Source organism: Festucalex cinctus, chromosome 13 (genome assembly GCF_051991245.1).
Source record: "Festucalex cinctus isolate MCC-2025b chromosome 13, RoL_Fcin_1.0, whole genome shotgun sequence".
In the NCBI taxonomy this organism is placed as follows: Eukaryota; Metazoa; Chordata; class Actinopteri; order Syngnathiformes; family Syngnathidae; genus Festucalex; species Festucalex cinctus.
This window is the reverse complement of record NC_135423.1, coordinates 15,515,809-15,539,829: the sequence shown is the minus strand read 5'-3', so window position 1 is coordinate 15,539,829 and position 24,021 is coordinate 15,515,809. Positions and strand designations below refer to the sequence as shown.

The window sequence follows — 24,021 nt, the reverse complement described above, 5'->3', positions numbered from 1 at the left end:
TTTGTGAATTGCTTCATTTCTTGACAAATGCAAAATGTAGCCAAATTTGCTTTGGGTTGTGTCGCTACTTTCATCATGACTTTGTTCTCAGCATGTGTACCACTCGGCTGTCCTGTTTCCTTCAATTTCCACGGTTCAGGAAAAATAACGGAATTCTCAAGTAAATTGTGACACTGGTGGACACTCAGCCCCTTTTGTAACTACCTCTTTCTGAACAATTATACACATCTCCTGCCTTCATCAACGACTCATCTAGTAGATGTGAGGACTTCGTCAAAGTGATTTATGACAGCGTGATAGAGTTGAAATAAGACCTCTGCATGCCTCAGCCATTTATGCACTTGATTGAAGGTTTCCCCCCAGGTTAAATTAGACAAGGTATCCGAGATATATTGCCAGCTATTAAATAAAAAGTACAGTAGCCTACTGCAAAAAAAAAAAAAAAAAAATCAGTCCTGTGATTTTTTTTAATGATTGTATGTTTGTACCAGATTTTTCACATATTTATTTTATTTATAATAATAACCGTGCCCCCAAATTGAAATAATCCCATCATGTGACCACATATATACGATCATGCTATTTTTTCTTTTTCTTTTTTTTTTATATGATGAATTACCATGGTGAAGTGATTCATTTGATGGCCTGCACGATTTGACTGATGGTGATAAGGTCCTGGTGTCAGCTTGACTGACGACCACACACTTAACGCTTGACAGCTGATTACTCTTGTCGGAAGCTTGTTGGCAAAATCCTGACTGTTTTCTCCTTTATTGCTCATCTTGTCTGGGTATTCGTTACATGTACACATTTCACAATCACATTTGATATAGGATGGAATTCATCTTCTTTTGCTCCTTTTCAGACCCAGACAGACCCACTTTTTTCATACAATACAGTATTTAAATAAACCAGAAGCGCATTTTTCACACTGATGACCTGAATCCACATCATTTGTGACTCAAGATACGTTTTTTTGGTTGAGCTCGTCTTTGACGTCAGTTTTTCTTGTACCAGTGGTTGTGACGTCCCAGCCCGAGGCTCACAACTAATCCTGAGACCATTTTCCAGGTGTCTCATTCAAAGCGAGGGAAGATTTATGCGTCAGACACGTTTATTTCTGCACAGAAAAACTTTGAATATTTGTCGGATGAAGCAGACCAGGCGGCACCGCACTGTGTTGCAGCGTGTTCAGTTGGTGTTCTTGTCTGGCAGCCTGACAAGAAGTATGACGGCTCACATGATTGATATGTTGCCCATATTAGGTCGCATCCAGGTGAAGAAAAGCATCAGTGATTCAGTACAACTGAACACATAATGTGATATATTCGGATTTCTTTGTCAAGTTTTGGCGCCTTATGTACAGTCTCTAGACAATGTTGATGCAGTTCAAGTCCTCAGGACAAAAACAAGACGTTGCATAACTTAAGTTTGTTTGAAAGAAAGTTATATTCTCTATATTGGATTCAGAAACTGTTCTTCATGGGAGATTTCTCACCTGTGTCCTAGAAAAGTTACCTAGATTGGAACATGTGTAGTATTTGGTTTTGTTTCATATTTATTGAACTGAAACAATATAATATTTTACATTATTAAATCTGACCACCTGGTTCATGTTTGTTTACAGGACAACAAATGGACTAACCAAGGGGTAGTGAACCCTGGTCCTCGAGAGCCGCTGTCCCACCTGGTTTCCATATCTCCCTCCTCCAACACAGCTGACTCATATTAACAGCTCATCAGCAAGCTCTGAAGAAGCCTGATAACGATCCTGTTCATCAAATCAACAACAGTCGCTCTCGAGGATCAGGGTCCCCTACCCCTAGCCTAACCTTAACCTAAATAACTAACTAACCCTAATCCGGCCAATCATGGCTCACCTATTTTGTGACTTTAGTCATGTGATGTTCACAAGCTGAGCCATGAATGGTTGTTTACTGAGCCCTGAGCAACTGTGATATCATTTTCAGTCGACAGCAAGTGGCAAAATGGCCGCCCTCTGTGATGGATGAAAACGGTGGGAATTTACTACATAAAGTGGAAGTCAACCTTAAACATTTCTTGACAATAATGTTATATGTGACCTCACAGTCTAAACATAACATTCTGATTAATATTAGATTTGTGGAATATGAGTTATGAAGCAAAATCCAGCCGTTTTTATCCATCTCAGGGGATCGGCCATTTTGCCACTTGCAGTCGACTGACGATGACATCAATGTTGCTCAGGGCTCAGGCAACAACCAATCAGCGCTCACCTGTTTTCTGAAGTTGCGCTGTGATTTGTTGTTACCTGAGACCTGAGCACCATTGATGTCATCTTTAGTCGACAGCAAGTGGCAAAATGGCCGCCCCTTGAGATGGATGGCTGGATGTTGATGGTTAACTCATATTCCACTAACACAATATTATCCAGAATATCATATTTAGGCTAGTGGGGCTGCATAGAATATATTATTGTCAATAGTTTGCTTTTTGTTTTGCTTTGTTTTTTTTTTTGTTTTTTGTTTTTTTTGGGGGGGGGGGACTTCTACTTCAATTCATATTCCACAAACACAATATCAATTAGAATAGGCTTACCATGGTTTGACTAATTGGCCCGCATAGAACATATTATTGTCAAGACAATTTTTTTTTTTTACTTGACTTTTCTTTTAATATCAATTAAATGAATTATTAATAGCTCTGCTTCAGTATGTATGTTTTTTTTTCTTGGTAAAATTACAAATCTGTTTCCTCCTGGGACCTAAAATTACTCAGATGCATCACATATTGTGATAACATTAACATAAATGTATCGTAATGATAGAGGAAAGCATCCTACTTGCATTTATTAAAACAAACATGAATAAGAATGTTCTGAGCTAAGCTGACTCTTATTAACACATTCACTGCCAGCCCAGCAAAAATGCATCATTTGACGTCTTTTTCCGTCAATGGCAGTGAATGAGTTAATAGATAGTATACAACAGTAGACTCACTCAGCTTCCCAATATAAGCCAGATTCTGTTGGTTTCCACTGTTGAAGGGCGGAAGTTGAGAAGATATTCACATCCCAGTACTTGGCTCGTTGGCTTATGGGTGTGATTCTCTGCGTGTGAGGGGTCCTTGGTTCAAATCCTGGACGCGGCCCCACCCTTTTTGCGTAACAGTAGTTTACAACGTGGCTGCCTTGTACTTGAGCAGACCAGCTCCCTGAGTGCTGCATGAGTCATCCCACTCCTCTCTGTGAGCAAATGTGTGTTGTTATTTATAATGACACTTCCTTTCAAAATGTGTTCATAAGAAGTGTTGGTAAATGAAGTCGAATCAAAAGTGGAATCTGAGATCTAAACTTATTGTTATGAGAATTTTGTGCAAAAATGACTGCAATAGTTTATAGGAAGTGGCCATATTTTGGATTGGTACGATACCTCTTGTAATTTGTCACATCTCACTCATTAACCAGTGGGCAAGACATTGTGCCTAGTTGTCAGTTCTGAGGTTTTAGGTATGAGTCCTGGCCTACATCGGAAAAACCTGCATGTTAGTTTCAATGAAGGTTGAGTGGCACAGTCTCGAAAGTGCAACTGTAAAACAAAGTATTCCACTTAATTAAAAAAAAAAACTCTGTTTGAATCTCAGCTCCCACTTTCTTCTTTGAGGTCTCCATGTCCACCACATGCTTGGGTGTGGATCGTCTTTGGGCACACTGGCTTCCTCCCACATCCTAAAAACATGCTCATTAGGTTAATTGACGACAGTAAATCATTCATCAGTTGCTTGTCTTTATGCGGTCTGCAGTTGGTCGGCCTCCAGTTGAACTCAAGTTTATTTATAGAGCACTTTTGAATCAAATAAACACAGTACAGTAAATACATAAAAAGGGAATTTAAAACTAGATTGAAAGAGTAACTACAAGAATACAACAAACAAAACACAAACGAGGGCATTGTGCGTTGCGGACAATATTTTCTCAAAGCGTTTGTTTGAATTGTTGAGCTCACGTGTTGCTGTCGTGTGTCTGCAGGTGTGAATCAGGAGGGTCAGCCTCTCATCGAAGGGAAGCTGAAGGAGAAGCAGGTCCGCTGGAGGTTTATCAAGCGCTGGAAGACCCGCTACTTCACCTTGGCAGGAAACCAGCTGCTCTTCCGGAGAGGCAAATCGGTACGCTCATGATGAAAATGACGCACACACACACTGTTCAGTGTCCTTAATCCATGTGATTCCCCGCCAAACCGTATGCAAGAGTGGAAATTTCAACCCGCGATCAGCTTGGCTGTCCCCGCGGGGAAGCTGCTGAAGTCAACTGTAACACGTTTTGGCCTTGGGACTCGGTCCTGGGGGAACTCCTGAGGCCAAGGTGCGATGATGCAACAGCATGAGTCACTCACATCCAGCGTAACTGGAAGCAGATATCACCGTGACCAAGTAGCAAATAGTGTTTATTGAAGGGAAAATAAGCATCTAAGCAGCACATTTTCCCTTTTAATGTCATCTTTTATTCACTACAGACCCTCACTGGATTGTCAGCTTGGAGGTTGCTGAATTATAACCGTACTTTGTGGCCTTGAACAAAATCTGCGTTTGCCATTCTTTTAAGTCAGTGGTTCTTAAACTTGTAGGTAAACCCTTCTTGATTGAAAAAAAAAATATATATTTTCAAATTCAAGACATAGGTTTACTGGTGAATCGGGATGTCACGATAAGGGCAATATCGTGATATCGTGATATTAAAACTGCCACAATATTGTCGTCGTCATGTTCACAATATTGAAAAGGAACACATCTGTTAAAAAAGTCAGGTTGATTTCCACTTGTGCAGTTCTAGCACCCTCTAGTGGCTAGTTTATTAGTGCAATTTAATTTTCATTAGGGATGTTTTGGCCTTCTACGTTCAAAATCTATGCTAATTGTCAGAGGAAGGGGAACCTAATTTGCTTGTGAAGTGATCAATGTGTGCTTGCATTAGCAAGTAAGTGCCTCAATATTGTTATTAGAGATTGTAGGTGGTTGATATGAATTGCTGTTATGTACAAAAGCACAATATTGTACTTTTTTTTTTTTTTTTTAGTATTAGCTCTCTTTTTTTACAATATTGTGATCTTTTTTTAAATATCGCCAACGCCCCGTGATAATTATCGTATCGTGACCTTCATATCGTGATAATATCGTATCGTGATGTTTGGATATCGTTACATCCCTACTGGTGAACAAATCCATCCATTAATAAATCTCCATCTCAAGGGGCGGCCATTTTGCCACTTGCCGTTAACTGAAAATAACATCCCAGTTGCTCAAGGCAACAACCAATCACACATCAGCTTGCGAACGTGCCATGATAAAACTCAGAAAACATGTGAGTCGTGACGGTCGTGGTCGTTACTTGAACCCTGAGCAACTGTGATATCAATTTTAGTCGACAGCAATTGGCAAAATGGCCGCCTCCTGAGATGGATCAAAACAAGTGAAGTTTGCTACTTAATTCATTTTCACAAACGCAAGAACATTGAGTTTTAGTGTAAAGAAATTTTTTGACTTGACTTTCCTTTTAGCACCTCTCGTTGTTCAATATACCACGAAACACAGAACATCCTCTGTGTTCCTTGCACAGCTCAGTGTTGAGTTTCTGTCCCATGGTAGAATTCTCTAAAAATATCCTCGAGTGAAGCTTTCTTGTTTTTAATTCCAAAACAGCAATGCCATCTTTATTTTTCAGCAGCCACAAATGGGGAAACTTTTTCATCTTTGTTCTCATTGTCAGCTCGTGCTGGTGTGTTGAGAAACCTATTCCCACACGGGGAATGAGTTTCCACAAAATGTTATTTTATGTTGCTCCATTTCCATCGCCAGCTCGAGAGGGTCTCGTTGGTTGCACTTCTCAGAAGTTTTTTTTGTTATGTTATGTTAAGCTTTCTCGGTGTTACAGCAAGAACAATGTTCATTGTGGATGTTGTTCAGTTTGAGAATAGCTGGTCTTAATAAGGGTTGGGTGATTACTGATACCAGATATTGATAATGGGCCATTACTCGGCCTTATTTCAAGGTATCAGTACTTGCAATGACTAGAAATGCAAAGAATAGAAAATTGGCATTTAATTTATGCAATTTTACAGGGATACTTGACTCATTGAGCCATTTTCAGCAGTAAAAAAGTTAATATTTTGTCCAGAACTATTTGGATAAGTTCCTTATTATTCATGTACAATTAATACCTTTAAAAACAAATTTTTCCACTTGGTGTCGACTGAAGACGACATCACCTGTGCTGAGGAAGTAGGTAGCGACCAATCGTGGCTCAGTTTGCTGTCCAAACCCAGAAAACAGGTGAGCCATGATTGGTCATTATCTACTTCCTCAGCACAGGTGATGTCATCTTCAGTCGACAGTGGAAAAAAATAGTTTTTAAATATATTAATTGTATATGAAAAATAATGAAGTTTTAACTGCTGAAACTAGCTCAACGAGTCAAGTATCCCTTAAAGGAATAATTGTGGCAGGTCATTCTTCAAAATTAGCTCATCAATCATTTTTATGTATCAAAAGTACGAGTAGCAACTAATCAAAAGTAGGGATGTAACGATATCCAAACATCACGATACGATAATTATCACGATATTGTGGGGAGGTTGGCGATACAAAAAAAGGTCACAAAATTGTAAAAAAAAAAAAAAAAAAAAAAAAAAAGAGCTCATACTAAAAAAAACACACACATACACGACAAAATTGTTCTTTTGTACAATACAGAAATGAAAAATATTATAAAACTATTAAAAATATTACATATTAAAATATATAAATATATATATTGAGGCACTTACTCGCTAATGCAAACACATTGAGTTCATACACATATTGACTCACTTCAGAAGCATATTACTTATTAATCATCTGACCATTAGCATGGATTTGAATCATTGAAGGGCCAAAACATACCTTGTGAAAATTCAACCGCACTCAAAAAACTATCCACCAGGGGGTGCTACAACTGCACAAATGTAAATCAACCCAACTTTTTTTAACAGATGGGCTGCTTTTATTATCGTGACATGACGACGACGATATATTGCGATATCACGATATTGCCGGTATCGTTACATCCCTAGTCAGAAGTCGAGTACTCGTACTGGTATCGGTCTAAAAAAAAAAAGTGATATCGAACATCCCCACTGTCGTGGTCAATGAGTAATTTGATGTCCTGTATATTCCATGAAGTCAATAATGTGTGGTACATGTGTGTACCTTGTGGTAAACAGCAACAAGACCACCAGCACTTGTCATTAAAGATGTTGTTGAGTTATGTGGTTACCACCATGAAGAGTCAATGCGCATTCCGCACCCCCAGCAATTCCAGACACATTTATAAGCATTTGTAACATTGTGTTGACAGCCGCAGAGGCGCAACACAACAACAAATTGCAACATCCAGTCCGTAAAATCATTCAATGTGTGGTTAAACGTACTGGAAGCAATTTAGTGATGCATCAGTGTGACGACCAAATGACGACCAAATGCCGAAGATGTCGTTGCGAGCGATGCACAGACATTTTTCTGCTTCCACTCCCTGCAGAAGGATGAGCTGGATGACATTCCCATTGAGCTGAACAAAGTGCAAAGCGTCAAGGTCAGCCATCCCGCTTCTGTTTCATCAGCGCGCCCCGAAATCCGGTTCACTTTCGTCCTTTCTACACCAGGTGGTGGCCAAGAAGCGGCGGGATCGAGGCCTCCCGCGAGCCTTCGAGATCTTCACGGACAATAAGACGTACGTGCTGAAGGCCCAGGACGAGAAGCACGCCGAGGAGTGGCTGCAGTGCATCAACGTGGCAGTGGCTCAGGCCAGAGAGCGGGAGAACAGGGAGGCCACCACCTACCTGTGACGTCGCCGCACCTTCTTCATCTTCAGCGCACGTCGGAACGTTGCAATCGCAAAATACACGCAGTGGGCCTCATTGATCAATATGTTGGAAAGGTGTTGATTTTGTTCAAGAACACAGCGAAAGAGTCAATTTTAACACTTTTTCTGGATTTATGTAGTTGCACACTCGAGAGAGCTGAATTAACACGTTCTAAACTCATTCACTCCCAGCCATTTTCGTGAAGCAGCCCTCTTTGCTTCTGGCTGTTTTGTAGGATTTTGACTGATTTTGCAAGGCCCACAGAATATTCTGTTCTATTGCTATAAAAACATGGATCACACCAAAAGAAAGATTAGCGTCTCTGTTTTCATCAGGAAAAAAGTACATTTGTATCTGTTTCCGTTTTGCAGCAATTAGCATTAGAATATAGCTAGGGTTCGTCCATATTCACATTCCTGGTAAAAACACTGACAAAAAGAGATTGATGCAACATGGCCCTGGCCGATCTCTTATACTCTGCTGCCACCTGTTTTCCACAATAACTACCATTGCTTTAAACCACCTCTTCATGTCAGAAGCTACATCAATGCTCTTGCATTTAAAAACATATAAAACGTGTAAACATGTTTTTGGGAGGGAAGGACAAAGTGTTGAAAAACGTTTTTACACGTTTTTGGGATTGAATGAGTTAATAATTAACCTGCTGATATATTTTTAACAACCTGGTTTGTATTACTTTCACTCCCAGAAGTGTTAATATATTTCAATTGATTATAGTTTGTGTATTAATTGCAAGAACACCGTTTACACAAATTATTTTTAACTATTTTTATTACCTTTGATTTATTCTCTGCAGTTAAACACTAAATAAACCAACTCTGTCAAATAATTCCAAACTGACCTCCATTTAAAACAGATAACTGTGAAAAATTGAACACAAAATTTTAACACTCAATTTTTTTTGTGAACACTGAAATTGTTTGCACTTAAGATTAAAAACAAAATGAAATGAAATTATGAGTGGATGCAAACTAGCAGCATTCTATAGTTCAGGGGTCACCAACATGGTGGTGGAGATAAATTAACCAGATCCATGTGTTCACTTTGATGACTGTTAATAATGACAATGTAATAAAAATTCATGAAGTAGCTCGTGATGGGAAAATGAAGCTTCATGAAGCACTTCAGTGTGTTTTTTTTTTTTTTTTTACTCCTCTAGATGGTGCTCTTGGTTTAAATATAAAGGCTAGTGCAATGGTACTTGATTGAATTTCCACTACATCTTTAAGCCAAGAGTGCCACCAAGAGGAGTCTAAAAAAAAATCACAAGTGGTTCATGAAGCTATATTTGTCCATCACTGGAAGTAGCTCTCAATTTCCAAAAAGATGGTGACCCCTGTTAGCTCTATGTGAATACTAATACATTGGAATATTTTTGAATGTTTTACAAAATCAATTTTACGAGGTTAATCTAGTGGTACGTTTGGCTGACTTTTGTACAGTTGATGTGGGTCAGTTCCCTATAGAAAGCCTTTTGTACAGTCAGATGGGTTACGTAAGCTTTAGACCTTTTACTGCTTTCAACTTTAGAAGTTCCACTTGTATTTCTGAAACAAAACAAAAAAAAAGCTAGTCTTGCAGAAGACTGTTAATTTGTAGAGGAAGCAAGCATTCTATATTTGGAAACATGGCTGAACAAAAACACATTTTGTTCTGTTGGTTAATTAGGTCCACTGACACATTCATTCAGCTTGCAGTATTATTTTCTAGAACATTTATATCATAACAGCAATATAGGATTGCATATTATAGAATAATATGCATTTTGATGTGACATGGGACAACTCACACCTTGAATCATGTATACACTTCAAATAAAATGAAGACCCTGATTGGAGAGAAGCAAAACGAAGGAGCAGCCATGGGCGTGTCTTATATCCTGCAATAATGAGGACGAGAATGGGTACAAACGCGAGAATGGAAATGGGCAAACTGTGGTTCCCAACTGCCAAGTTGGAATTTTTAAGCGGGTAGATGGACCAGGTAATTAGATAGTGAAAAAGAAAACATATGTTAGCATATATACCGTATTTTCCGCACTATAAGGCGCACCGCATTATAAGGCGCACCTTCAATGAATGACATATTTTAAAACTTTTTCCATATATAAGGCGCTGCAGTAATGGTTACATTATGCATCCATTAGATAGTGCTGCGCTAAAGGGAATGTCAACAAAACAGTCAGATAGGTCAGTCAAACTTTATTAATAGATTACAAACCAGCTCTCTGACAACTCAATTCACTCCAAAAATGAATAAACAGCTTTTATATTATTTTCTCTGAGGTAAAGTATTAGTATTAGCCAGCGATCCAAGATGGCGGGATCTTCTGCCGATCGTGCAGGGTCACCGATAGCGTCTTGACAGCGAGACCTGTTGCGGCTCAATATTAATCCATATATAAGGCGCACTGGATTATAAGGCGCATGGTCAGCTTTTGAAAAAAATCGAAGGCTTTTAGGTGCGCCTTATAGTGCGGAAAATATGGTACTTGTATGAAAAAGTTATGGATGGAAAAATAAATATGTACATGTCAAATTCTTTACATTTTCATTATTTACATTGAATCAATTAACCAATCATTATTATATATAATAATTATTATATGATTGAATAGATTACATTTTTATTCACCAATTATAGAGGGAAACAACTACTGGTAAATGAAGGCCAGAAATATAATAAGATTCTTGTTCAATGAGCCAGGTTCAAAACTGAGTGAAACATATACTGTATGTCCCAAGGGCCACAAATTGCCCACCCCTGATGTAGCCAAGACCCCACATGTTGCGGTTTGAGCGTCTTACTTCATTTCACATTCTTGGAAGGAAAGCATATTATTGCAAACGTCAAAATATGCCTTAAATGTGTATTTAATACGAGGTGTGGACGTGATTGTTGGGACACGTTCGATAGTTGTTTTTTTCTCTGCTTTCTACTTGTTTCCAAGAGAGCAGCTCACATTACTTTCACAGTCATCTATTTTGGAAAATCCCATGAGGGTCAGTACAGTGGTCAAGTTGCTTTTCTTTCACAATCAGTGTCTGGAGTGGGATATTTTTTAACTTGATGTTTTGTGGCGATCTCAGTGAATACGTGCAGGAAAACAGTGCAGTCAATCAGTTATTGAGACAACTGATTGTGTGAAAGGTTTGTTTGTTGCCGCGGGAGAGAAGGTGAAGATGATAATGTCCTGTTTGAATCATTTTTTAAGATTGTGCCTGCCATCTTCACACAGCACAGCTTTGCAGTACACATCCATGAGTTTTTTTGTTTTGTTTTTTTAACCTTGCTTGAGTTAAGATCCCTGAAGCAGGCTAAAGTCATTCATGAGAATCAGTCAGGTTGGTGATCTGCTTTCTGTTATATGCATGCATGTGAATGCAGTTTTTTGTAATACATGTAAAGTGATCCTTAATTAATACCGTACTTCAAATTCCCCTCAGCCACACTTTTAAGTGCTGATTTTAAACATCTGGGCTCTATGCTGGCCATTTGAGTCCATCTTCTTTATATATGTATTAAAAAAAAATTTAAAAAAAATGTAAAATGTCTTTCATTCTAGACACAAAATCTGAAAAATGTTTTCCATAGTTTTTGACGTAGTAGCAATCTGATGTAATATTCTTGCTTTCCAAAAGAAGGATCTTCACTCTGATTGAGCAAACGAAAGATGTAATTTTGATTTCAAGAATGGCAATACCTTCTGCTTAATTCAAGATTTTTGTAGAAAGGCTGAAACACCAAAACACTTGTACTTTATCTCAAGTCACTGTTTCCCATTTAAATGAATAGAAATGCCAGTAATCCGTTCCAGCCGTCCCTAAAAGAATAACTATTGTAATGTGTAAATGAGGAAATATAATATTGTTTTCATAATTGATATGCAGCAATGACGAAATAGAATTAAAACGAATTAAACAGACAGCTATATTGTTCAATGATCCTACTGGACTTCTTAGCAGTCTCGTAAGTCCAGTCGCTCTTATTTCAAGGCGCCAATGAATATTGGAAACCCTGAACCAAGCTTGCCCCACTCTAAAGTCGTGCATGTTAGGTTCATTGAAGACACGATGATAGATTGAACTCGACTTTTGGGGCATCCGACCTAGGAGGTTCCAGTGCAGGTAAATATCTTGCTTTGAAATCTTTGTGCAACAGCTGCAACCCTGCTAGCTGCAGACGTAACATTGGCTCAAATTACCCACGTTGCACTGTTTGCCTATTTCCTTTCATTCCCCCCTCACCCCTACAATCAAAGTCAATGTTGGGCCTGTTGGCCATCATTTTGGTCCAAACGCGACACCGTCTAGATGCAATCTGAGTTCACCGGAATTTTGGGATGTCATACATCACTGATGATGGCCAATTAAGTTGTTGTCGCTCATCCCAAATGCCTCATCAGGTTCTTCCACTCCAAACTCGTTCATGCATGACTTAATTATGGACCTACACTTTCTTACATTGATTGATCCACTTTCTAGAGGAAACTCAAACAAGCACACAAACTCCACAGGGGAAGGTGAACTGAAATTTGAAACCCCATCCTTGAGAACTGATGCAAACCTCCTAACAACAATTACAGTTGTTTTGCCATTTTAACATCCAATTTCATCACTACAAGTAGTACATTTCTTCTTACTGTATAGGTCAACGAATGTACTATTTAATTTGTACACGACTCCATCATGTGAATAAATTGAAATCGTCTTCCCATTCCTCCCTTGATTTTAATATCTAGGACTGTGAACTATTTTGGATTGTGTATTTACTTGCTGCATGTAACATTGCCTTTTCTCAGCAGAGTTTCAACTTTATGGCAAAAACAATATGCTTGCAAAAACCATTCTACAAGTACTACACAGAAAATGTACTCAGTGTACAAAGATGTAGTCACAGTCCTCGCATTATGTCACAATAACCTAAACCATCAGCTGAATGATGCAAGCTTTCACGTCAGGGTTCGTTCAAGGTTGCAATGGTTCTTAAACGTTCTCTAGCAGTCTTAATGGTTTATCTTGTTGCGCAGAAATTTTGAACATGATAAACCATTAAGAGTGTTTAGAGACGTATTGGAAACGCTGTGACCTTGAACGAACCCTGACGTGAAATCGATCTTTCATTAGATTCGTAAACGTTCAGCCCTCAGGGCATCGATATGTACTGTACGTGCTCTCAAATAGTATTGCTTTTGCATAACAGGCATGTTTGTTTTATTAGCAGTGCTCCTTTGATTGTTGCTTTGTAATAAAATGATTCTTCCACACTGTTAGACGAAGCAGGTTGGCTGTCCATTATTAATGCATTGTTTATATTCCTGCGTAATACCATTCCACTAAGTTTCCCATCAAGGATTTTCTGCAGATTTAGCAGCCATCCTGTTTTACTCATGAGTTGCTGATTGGCCAATGCCTCCATCTCCAGTTATAGCCAACTGAGGGCTTTTTTTATGTACGGTAGTTTGGCTCTAAACTGTCACCATTTGCAAACGTACAAGAATCGACCAAGTCACTTTTTAAAAAATATATGATACAACACTTATAAAGGGTAGAACACAAATTGATGCTCAGAACTGTTAACTCTTGGGTGTGCAACCTGATAAACATATCCCTCCAAACACGAGAACCAAGAGCACCCCCTAGCGAGCATTTAACGTACTGCAGTTTTCCGAGACAAAACTATCTGCAACTGTACACAATTTGCAAGTATTCACACACACCGGTTATCGACACTGGCGCTTTAAGCGCGATATATGATCTCACTACAAAACAGAAGGGGGTTTGCCTCCCAAAATGTTAGTACATGATGTAGTGTAGTGGCACTTTCACCAGGTGGTAGCTGGGGGAGAAAAAACAAAACAAAACAACAAACCTAAAAGCAGTTCAGTGCTATAACATTTATTGAATAAAAATTGGACAAGAGTATTTGTGTAGACTAAAACCAGCATAACCAGCTGACAGCCAATAAAGATTTTCAAATTAAGTCGATAACAGATTGAGAAAATATAACTGCTCTTTGGAAACTTACAAAAACAAAACAAAGGTAAACTTTGGAGACAAAATACCCAACCTCCTTGCAACATTCTGCACGTTCCTGAATCCTCTTATTTTTTTTATCCTAGCTAGTATCCACTGTGCAGATCGCTTTAAAAAATTAAAGCATTGACATTAGGCCAGTGGACATCAATCAACTTTACATTGTAAATAGATTTCTTTGCTACTTGTGAATCATTAAGATTGGGCAAGCATGTTACTTGGGGCTACGTGATTCAACATTTCACCTGTGACATGAACAGAAGACATGGCACACCTGTTGGCTTCTGGCAACTAAACCTCATTCCAACTTGTGAACCATTTTCTGTACGTCGTCACAAATGTATGAAAAGGAACATTCTTTTAAACAATGACATCTTTTGAGTCAAATAATACATTTGGGAACCCCAGAAAAAAGAAAAAAAGAAAGAAACCAACTGTCAACGCTGACTTGAACACTCCTGAATTTATTTACATGTTTGAGTCTTGTTGCCGAAGCGAGTGTCAGCGTCTGTGTCTTCCATGTCCTGAATGTCCGCCACTGCTGTGATGTTTACTCTTGTGACTGCGCTCACGCTCCCTGTCGTACGAGCGCGACCTCTCCCTCTCTCTCCTGTCTCGATGTCCGGCACTGCGCTCGTGTTTGTGTTTCTTCGAAGACGTGTCGAAGGCGCCGCGATCTCTGTCCCTGTCCCTCTCTCGGTCCCGCTCCCTGTCGGCTTTGAGCGGCGTGCGCGAGCGGGACCGAGAGCGCGAGCGTTTTCTCTTGTGGCTGCCGCTGTTGTTGTGGCGTCCACCACTCTTTGAGTCACTGTTGCTATGGTGGCTGGCCTTAGATTTGAGGTGCGGGAGAAGGGGCGAGGGGGGGTGTCTCCGAGGCGAGAGACTCCGGCTGTGGGATCGGGAGCGTGAGCGAGAACTGTATGTCCCCGAGCGACTGCGCCTGTTGTTGTAACTGGAAGAAGGAAAAAATAAATAAATATATATATATATAAATAAATAAAAGGTGCAGGTGAGCATGTTGACTTACTGCCTGCGAGGAGAACGCGATCTGGAACGTGACCGCGTTCTGGAACGGGAACGGCTGCCGCTCCGGCTGTTCCTCCCGATCTTTGCCTCCTTCCTCATTCTGACCAAAAGATGACCGAAGAAAAAAAGATAGTGTTTAAGACAGATCAGGGAAATGATCCAATTACAGCCAATTTGGTCAACATTCAATAGTAATATAGTAAATGTATCATGCCACATCTATGCCAACAACACAGTGATGGGCCATTAAAGAAATTACCAATATCCATCAGTTATCAGGCAAGATCATTATTAAAGTTAACAGGTCCTCAAATACAATTATCTTTTTGACTCAATGAAAAGTAAAATATTCTTTAACAGCAGACATTCAGCTTCAAGTGAACAGTCAGAATTATATTTTGTATATATGCCTCCCACTTTTTAACCACAAAATGCCCTGTCTTCATTTCCTGCTTTTTCTTGGAGTCTTTTTCCCTGCGATTTTGTCTTGAGCAAGTGAAATGCATGCTCAATTGGATTCGGGTCAGGTGATTGACGTGAGCATTGAACCCCATTCCACTTTTTTTGTGGCTTGCTTCGGGTCATTTTCTATGTGCAATGGCTGAATGTGAGCAGATGACCAGATGACCAAAGGCACTTGACATTTTTATCTGCCACGTTTGTCAGCAGTCACATCAACAAGCCGATCTTTTCCACTGGCATCCATGCTGTCCTAATTATTTTAGGATATAAACGCACAGTAAAATGAACAGAACATCCTTTTTGTCAATGGTCAATGGCTGCATCTCTTAACCTACAGACCCAATAAATAACCTGTGAGGTGTAACTCCAAGTTATTTGGAAATGGACGGCCTTCCATGCCCCACCGTTTTTGGTTTTTTTTCCTGTAAGAAACTGGATAGGATGGCTGTGTTTTAATGGACTTTGAAGTTTGCGGTGTTGCAACTTCATACAAATGCATAACTGACTGGTTGACATTAAGAAACACTGCACGTTCATCTAGAATGAATCCATAATGTTCCCACACCACCACGACAAAGGTTTGGAACTAATTGCATTTATGATGCTCATCTTTCTGGAATTGCGATTAATTCTGGGATAATGAGGGAATAACACTTGGCCATGGAACAGCCAATTAATTGTCCCTTTACTTTTGGTCCTTTAACAGGCAGAATGCATATTTACATACCCTCACAGAAGTTCTACAGTGTTTACCTCATCTGGAAGTAAATACATCCATGCTCAAGTAGCATCAGTGTGTCACGGCTGCATTTCTTACCCGTTGTGTGGACTTTTTGTCATCTGTGTGCGGCTATCTGGCTCCTTCTTAACAGCTTTGACCGTTTGGCTGTTGGGAGACTTCTCTTCCACTTTGACCACATTTGGGGATGAGGGCTTGGAGGCAGGCGAGAAGCCCCCCAGACTGGTTAATGCTGGGGTGCCGTCTGGATTCAGCCCTTTGGCCTTCAGCTTAGCTTCAGCCAAGGACACCTTCCTCCGGTCCACCTCCTTCTCCAACTGCTCATAGTTGGGCTGTGGAACAAATAGTACATCGAATAAGGCCAGCATAGCGACATCATTGGTGCTTCAATGCATGAATTGTACATGCTTGTTTTACCTTCTTCCTTGTGTAGAGTTTAAGTGTGGTGATGCAGACCTCTTTGATGTCATCATCACTTGCTCCAAATAGAAGATACCACTGAGGTTTGGAGGGCAGGGGAATCTGAAACAGGTGAAAGAGCTATTAACTCAAAATTCCAATGCACCATGTGACTTTTTCTTTAAATTTAATTCTCCCACCTGCAGAGCTCGGGCAGCAAGGAATATGCAGGCACAGGCAATGGTCTCTGCTTGGAACCTTACAAACACGTTGGTCCTCAAGCTGTCATTCATGTAATTCCTTCAACGACAAAGCACAACAAACAAAAACATAGCATCTTCTCTAAACAAAACCACTTTTACTTGTAATTTTTAAAGATTGACATTGACTCTACATTAAAGGGGGTGGGTCAAGTTGTATGTGTCCCCACTAGTTTAAACACAGCATTCTGCTTAACATTGTGTTTGTGGAATATGAATTAAACTGCAAAATCCAGCCGTTTTGACCCATCTCAGGGGGCGGCCATTATGCCCCTTGCTGTCAACTGAAAATGACATCACAGTAGCTCAGGGCTTAGGTAACAACCAATCTCAGATCACCCTCAGCAACAAGTGGCAAAATGGCCATACCCAGAGATGGAGGGAAAATGGTTGGATTTTCCTGTATAGAAGCAGATTATGGAGTAACCGGTAATGGTCAAGTATTTTTCTGTACTATGAATGTACCACAAATGCTCATATGCGTACAAGCAGCCCTAACTTTATAACTGCGGCTGCGCCTATCAGCTTGTATCTTCCCATTAATGTGGAGTGTTGTTTGGGGTGCCTTGCAGGAGCTTGACACAGAAGCTGAATTTTTGCTTTAGGCCAGATGTGACAGTTGCGAGTTTAAAAATAATAAAAAATAGGGACAAGTTCCACAATGCATCTTGAATTCAAATTCCACAACTGCAGTATTATTCAGATTACTGTGTTTAGACTAGTGGAGTTGTATAGTTTCAAGAAAATATGGTGGTTGCCTTTCCCTTTAACCCAACTTTTGCAGAATACAGTAGTACCTCAAAAGAATAAACACTATAAAGCGAGTTACCATGACGTGTAAACACTTAACATAGTAAATTTGGGGCCTTCAATTGGCATCAACATGGCCTGACTCCTGATTTGTGGCAAAGAATTGGCTTCTACATGCACATGAATCATGCACACAAGGTGAGTTTTTGAGTCTTTTACACCTAAAGGCCAATATAAAATATTGACAGTAAACTCGCATCCAAACTACAGCAGTCCAGCTTCACCGAGTAGTGCAATGCCACAATATTTGGAGATCACGAACAGCAGTTATTGACGACCACATGATCACAAGTGAGTTGTTTAGCACGGTTATTTGTTTGGTTGCCTTTTACTTCCTTTTTTTTCCCCCTCCCACTGGCTCGCGAAGACCTGCAGCTTCGAACCAAGGAATTTGATTTAGATATTCTGACTGCTGACAAGCACTGGCTGCAGATATAGATGAGTTTTCCATGCCAGTTGCCATTTGTTGCTTGTGATGAAAAGCTAAGTTGCAACATTTTATACATTCAAAAGTTCTTACTTTCAAAGAATGATTTGTGTGACATGCAGTCAACTTCTTTGACTTACATGACAAACCAAACTATTCAATTGTACACAGTGTGCAGTAAAGGTTTAATGGTGGTGACTCTGGAATAAATCATTCCATAAAAATCTTGATGGGCAAAGTCAAATTTGAGGTACCATTGTATAGCAGTAGCTGAATTAAATGTGGAGCTGCTAAAGACACCTCATTAGACAGGGCTCAATGAAACTTGTGTCTGTAATGTTTAACTTTGTCCATTTCTCTCTGGGTATCCATGGGATTTGTGTAAACTTCCTTCTGAAAGTCTGCCCACCTTAGACTACACGCTGCCATGAGCAGATGAGGTGATGACATGCCATGGGGACCATGCACACATTGAGGATGTAGGAAATGTATCTACAACGGTTGCCACATTCAGATTATTAGATCTGATGGGATATTGAAGCAAAAGCATTTAAGGTTGACACGCACAAAAGGTAATTTTTGGCAAGTCAGCAGTGTGCAAGCATATGATGTCAAACTGTCACTAACTTATTAAAGGCCAAGACACTTAACCACAAGACTATGGTCTTAGGATTGCTGCCTTGGCTGAGTGAAATTGCTGTGCAAAAAAATAATTAAGCACATTTAAATTTCCAAGGATAATCTACATGTGGTGACATTGAAAAATGGGAGACTATCAGGTAAGAATATGAATGATCCACATCATTGGGATACAAACCAAAAAAAAAAAAAAAAAAGGTTGAAAAAGATGGCAAACAAACTCAACCTAAAAACCTACCCCATTAAGTTAGAATGTTTGCCTAGGCGAAAATATACACAAAAAAATTCTTTGCAATCTTTCTCCAAAGTATATTCAACTAATATTTTACTGATTTAATTAAAACTTATTCAGCAGGCTCGGGCATTAAGGTACTTCCAGGCTAATCAGTCATCATTTCATGAGCCATAAGATACTTCAATGGCTCAGCATAAAAAAAAATAAAAAATAAAATAAAATAAAATGAAAAAACTACGCCAACAACATGCCAACTGTGTTGAATTGTGATTGGTGCAGAGCAAGAAAGGTCATTGGAGACAAAACCTGAGAACTGGATCCTCCTGCAAAACAGACATGTCTGGACAACACGTCAGTTGGGGACATGACATACTATACTTTACGTATTTACCTGCTCCAAAAAGTAACTGGAGGTCAATGCTAAATAATATGTAACTGGAAAAATAGCAAAAACATTGTCAAAATGTGATCTAAAAGGCTTGTCACAAAGAAAAATACAAATCCTTGTGGAGAGCCAAGAGAAGAAGAAGAAAAAAAAAAAAAAAAAAAAAGACGATGTAGGCTGTTGGGAAAGGCCCGAGCACCCCCTTCAACGAGTCTCAGCATTGGGACTGGCTGTGTGGAGAGGGGCAGCCAGCCAAAGGGGGGAGGCTTCCTGAGGTCATGTGGTTGGAGGAGGCAGAGTTCAGAGGTTCTTTATGTGACTTACCAGCACGGACTACCCTTTAATCAAAGAGTAGAGAGAAAGGACAAAGTTAAATCACGCTCCCTGACACCATCAACAATTTATAGCAAGGCCACATAGGGGCACACGTGCGAGACGTCACAGGGGTGGGTGTCAATAATACAAATTGCAGCAATACGTCAACTGGATTTTTAAAAAAAATAAAAAATATGAGTACACTTGTGCAAAAGTTTTTAATGTGCTTAAAACAAGTAGTATGCTTGAATATCACTGATCTGAAAGGCACATCTTTTCAGCAAAATAAGCTTTATGTCCTACGACATAATCAGGTGGCCTTTTAATCGTTTCAAGGTTCATCTTTAGCCCAGGTCTGTGTCTTTCTGCTGAAACTTGTCTCATACAAGAGAGGAAGTAGCTGAAGGTGAGGTGGAAAACAAAGATGAAACTTACCAGGCAGTCTGGACCAGCGTTTGGTTCTTTTCACACTCCAGGACTTGCAAGTACATTACAATTATCTAGACAGGAAAACAAAATTTTGCAAACTGTTATCATAGCGAAATTGCTGCAAAACTAGAGTGGTAAGTTTTGCTAAGTTTAGACCTCTTGTGTGGGGTGTTCCTCACCTTGTGCGGATGCTTGACATGTACACAGAAGCCCAGTTCCTTGAGAATACGCCGCTCAGCTTTGATGACTTGATTTTTGGTGTTTATGTAGTTCTGATCAAGAATCAATGAACTTGGAGTCCTATTTTACAATGGAATCAAAATAAAAGAATGTTCCCTTCCTTGGAGAACCCCAAACCCACCCAAAACAAAGAACCCTTCTGTTTCAATGTACTCTATTCTTTTTTTCTATTCCAACCAACTCTCAGCAGATTTGTTAACTGCATGCCTATGACAGTCTGCTGGGCTTTGAGGACCCCTGTGGTTATACAAGCTTATAGGATCTGTAGCTGTCAACCTCAATCACAGCCTGTCATTGCATTGAAATATCATCAATGGTCGTTGCACACAACACCCAGAACCTTCCTTTGGGCATCTAACATCTTAAAATCACAGCACTTAATTTAAAGGATTCTAGTTTTAAGTGATCAAAATCTTAAGAGATGGACTGAAAAGCTTAAAGGGTTGGTTCAAAAACAAATCTATAAACTGCATGTGTTGATGTTGAGTGTTAAGTATCCCTTCATGCTGTGGTATTTCTACGCCAAGTGAAGCATCTTAATAATGCATCAGGACTAGGAGTGTTTTTAAGAAGAATCGATTCGGCAATATATCGCGATATTAGAGCGCGCAATTCTTGTATCGATTCAATATGTGGCCGAATCAATGTTTAAACATCAATTTTTGATGGTAATATTCAACAAAAAAAGTCTTACTTAGGGTTAGGGTTCACACTAAGCATGGACTAATGTTATATTAATGGAACATTAAGCCTTAATATTTTTATTTTAATGCTGTTCAAACATGAAACGGATTGCACCCTGTTATATAGTGTTCAAATTTATGTTCAATACATTATCATATAACTCTTACAGCATACATGTATAACTTTACTGATTAGTATTTTCTAAATTTGAGTAAAAAAAAAATCCCAATAATCGATTTACAGATTCGTATCGGGATTAATCAGTATCAAATTGAATCATGAGCTATGAATCGTGATATGGATCAAATCGCCAGATACTCGGCAATTCACACCCCTAATCGGGATATTAAAAACATGTTTAGCTGCTTAAAAATCACCAAATTGAACTAAAGCAGATGCCAGCCTAATTATAAAATTCAACAGTACAATCATACATCTAAAAACCTTAGTCCCAAATTCATCATATTGACGCTAAATATAAACAAAATATTAGATGAAATCTAAGTTGCGTTAGTACCTAAAAAAACAAACATTTGGCACATTTATGGCAACGAACAAGGTGATATTTCAAAAAGCCATAGACGAGAGCTAGTGAAAGGGCTTTTGCGCTAAAGGCACAATCAAAATGTATGGTAAGCAGTAGTCAAAAGAGAACTACGTTACCCAATGGTCTGCAGACTGGCGGACAGATACCCAAAGCTTAAGACTGAACCACAGAAGTCTTCAAGGTGCCCAGGGGGCCAAGGACCACCGGCCAACCTGTCATCCCCGATCCCAGTGCCCCGAGGTGGCGCAGACCACGGGCGTCTCCCACAGGAAGGGGCCTGGGCGAGGAGATAGGCCCCCTTGGATCATGGTTGTCATGCCGACTGCTTCATCTTACGTACCATTCCACATCACCCAGGGTTTGGTAAATGTAGCTGGTCGCTGTTAGTTGGTTGCAAGGGAAAAAAGAAGCCAAGTTAATGCCAAGGTCTTATGGCGCTGCCATGAACAAACTTCTAATCAAAACTAACTGCTCACACAGCCAAAGTACTGCTACGTCAAATACTCTTTTGAGTTTGGGTGTGACACAAATTTAGGTGGTTGTCAAAACTAAACTGTTACATCTGCAAATGTACACGTGTGGGGGAGAAACTGAGAGGTTTAAGCATAGTTTAAGAGTACAATGATAAACAGAAGGGCACTTAAAAAGCAGAACAATTCATTAGGAAAATTAACAGTGAATTTTTTTTAACAAAAGATGTGTGTACAGTGATAACTCAATACTTACTTTTTGACTCTAATCTGCTTCAGGTGGTGAAAAACGTTGATAACATCTCGTATTCGCCTGGGTGCTTCTTCAATCTTGGAGGCCAAGTTAATACAAGCCATTGCAACAATCTGAATACAAAATGAAGCAAAACAGTTTGCAAGAAAGGGATCGTTGAAAACATCAGAAAAATCACATTTCAAAACGGCACACTGGTGCCTTCAATTTTAAACAATAATACTAATTGTGTTTTTAAATACGTAGTATTTAGTAATTCGAAACAGATTGAAGGAAGAACGAATCCGCGTTTGAATATGTCCAACATGGCGCCCGCCAACGTTACGCCAACGAAACGCTAGCATGAGACGGCACCAGCGGCCTAGCAACTTACAACTCAAGAAAGAACTCACCTCAAAACTATGCTTGACGAAGGACTTGGAGTAAAAGAAACGATGAAAAAGCACTTGCCCTGTTGCCATCGCCACCTGTTGAAAAGACAAAATACATATATAGATATATTTTCTCTCGAAAGAGCACAATGGATCGTCGCCATTTTGACTCCACCACGCACGCCAACGACACAGTAAGCTAACAGCTAACAGGCCGGAGCGGCTATGTTTGAAAACTATAGCGTTACTCAGAATCCTAACGTAGATTTAAAGAAAGTTAAAGGCTATTAACCTGAGGCAAACGGAGAAGAATGCCCGCCGACTGAATCAGCTCACATCCCAGGATGCGAAGGTCGGTCTCCGTGTGGAGGTCGATGCCGTCGAGCATTGACGGCGTCGGAGAGAGCCTTTCCTCCGGGATGAGAGAGTTGTCGATCGTAAGGTACACTTCGGAGTAAACTTTGTCACCAATGAGGATGCCATCGTTGTTTGTTGACGCGGTTGAAGACACAGAAAGAGGACCTGCGGCCATCTTCATTCGAAAAACTGGACGACAATCAGGAAGCCACACCACGGAACAGGCCGCTGGACTAAGAGTGTGACGTCACAGAGCTGCTGCGGCACAGACGTTGGTGTACATCCGAGACGAAAAGTAGTTTCGCAAATCTAGTATTAAAATGATCACATTTGTGTCATGTATGTATGGAAAAGGCCACAAATAACATCTACTCTCGAAACTTATATAAAAAAAAAATGTATTTACGTTTTTAGCATGTGTGTATGGAACTCTTCATTTTACCGTTTAATTTCACACATAAAAAAAGTAAGAGGAGGAAGAGAACTTTTGTGTGTGTGTGTGGGGGTTGTAAGCGTTTTTTGTGTATGTTTTATTTTTTTGCTTTTTGTTGTTTTATTTTTAGGCGGAGCTTTGTTCCTGTTTATTTTTAGTGTGTGAGAAATGTTATGGGTAATGTGATTTTTTGGGGGGGTTTGTTATGAACACAATAGAATAACGAATCTGGAAATAGTATAAAAAGTTGTTCATACTGTAGTTAATGTACAAACTTAACCTGGAGAAAGCGGGAAGTCCTGCTCAAATTACGGATATTACGGGAAGTTTCAGACTTTTTACCCTTAACCCTGGAACATATCCATCCGCGTAAACGTTTTCTCTCTCTCTCTCTCTCTCTCGCTCTCGCTCTCTCTCTCGCTCTCGCTCTCTCATAAATTTCCGAATAAACTGTACATTGTTTAACCCGAGGCGTTGCAGTAGTTCTGGACAAACAGCAGAGGGAACTAGTGACCCATCATTTAGTGTATTACAGCAGTGGACACTTTTTGAATTCACAACAGTGGCTACAGTTTCAGCATGGTGTAATTGTGGTTGTGGTTCGGTACGC

The 24,021-nt window shown here is 39.7% G+C and overlaps 2 protein-coding genes across 4 annotated transcripts in view; one reads left to right on the top strand and one right to left on the bottom strand.

Moving 5' to 3' along the window:
- Positions 1–12,833, top strand: part of veph1 (ventricular zone expressed PH domain-containing 1) — a 68,736-nt gene extending 55,903 nt beyond the window's left edge. Inside the window, exons 13-15 of the mRNA XM_077541290.1 lie at positions 4,010–4,146; positions 7,550–7,603; positions 7,674–12,833. Coding sequence (XP_077397416.1) covers positions 4,010–4,146; positions 7,550–7,603; positions 7,674–7,856 — 374 coding nt within the window. The 3' untranslated portion in view covers positions 7,857–12,833. The remainder of the gene's footprint in view (positions 1–4,009; positions 4,147–7,549; positions 7,604–7,673) is intronic.
- A 943-nt stretch (positions 12,834–13,776) lies between these two features.
- On the bottom strand, positions 13,777–23,239 carry ccnl1a (cyclin L1a). Of its 3 annotated transcripts, XM_077541296.1 has the most exons (10): positions 22,914–23,237; positions 22,643–22,717; positions 22,254–22,363; positions 20,236–20,356; positions 20,063–20,127; positions 16,757–16,856; positions 16,575–16,679; positions 16,236–16,489; positions 14,958–15,056; positions 13,777–14,882 (listed from the first exon to the last, which is right to left on the bottom strand). In XM_077541296.1, exons 1-10 carry the CDS (start codon positions 23,157–23,159, stop codon positions 14,432–14,434), a joined length of 1,626 nt encoding a protein of 541 aa, XP_077397422.1. In that variant the 5' UTR covers positions 23,160–23,237; the 3' UTR covers positions 13,777–14,431. The 3 variants fall into 3 exon arrangements, with proteins under 3 accessions (XP_077397422.1, XP_077397425.1, XP_077397423.1); XM_077541299.1 differs by lacking the exons at positions 13,777–14,882; positions 14,958–15,056; positions 16,236–16,489; positions 16,575–16,679 and adding an exon at positions 19,637–19,650 and having other exon boundaries at positions 22,914–23,239; XM_077541297.1 differs by lacking the exons at positions 13,777–14,882; positions 14,958–15,056; positions 16,236–16,489; positions 16,575–16,679 and having other exon boundaries at positions 16,846–19,650; positions 22,914–23,239.
- Between the last annotated feature and the right edge of the window lie 782 nt (positions 23,240–24,021).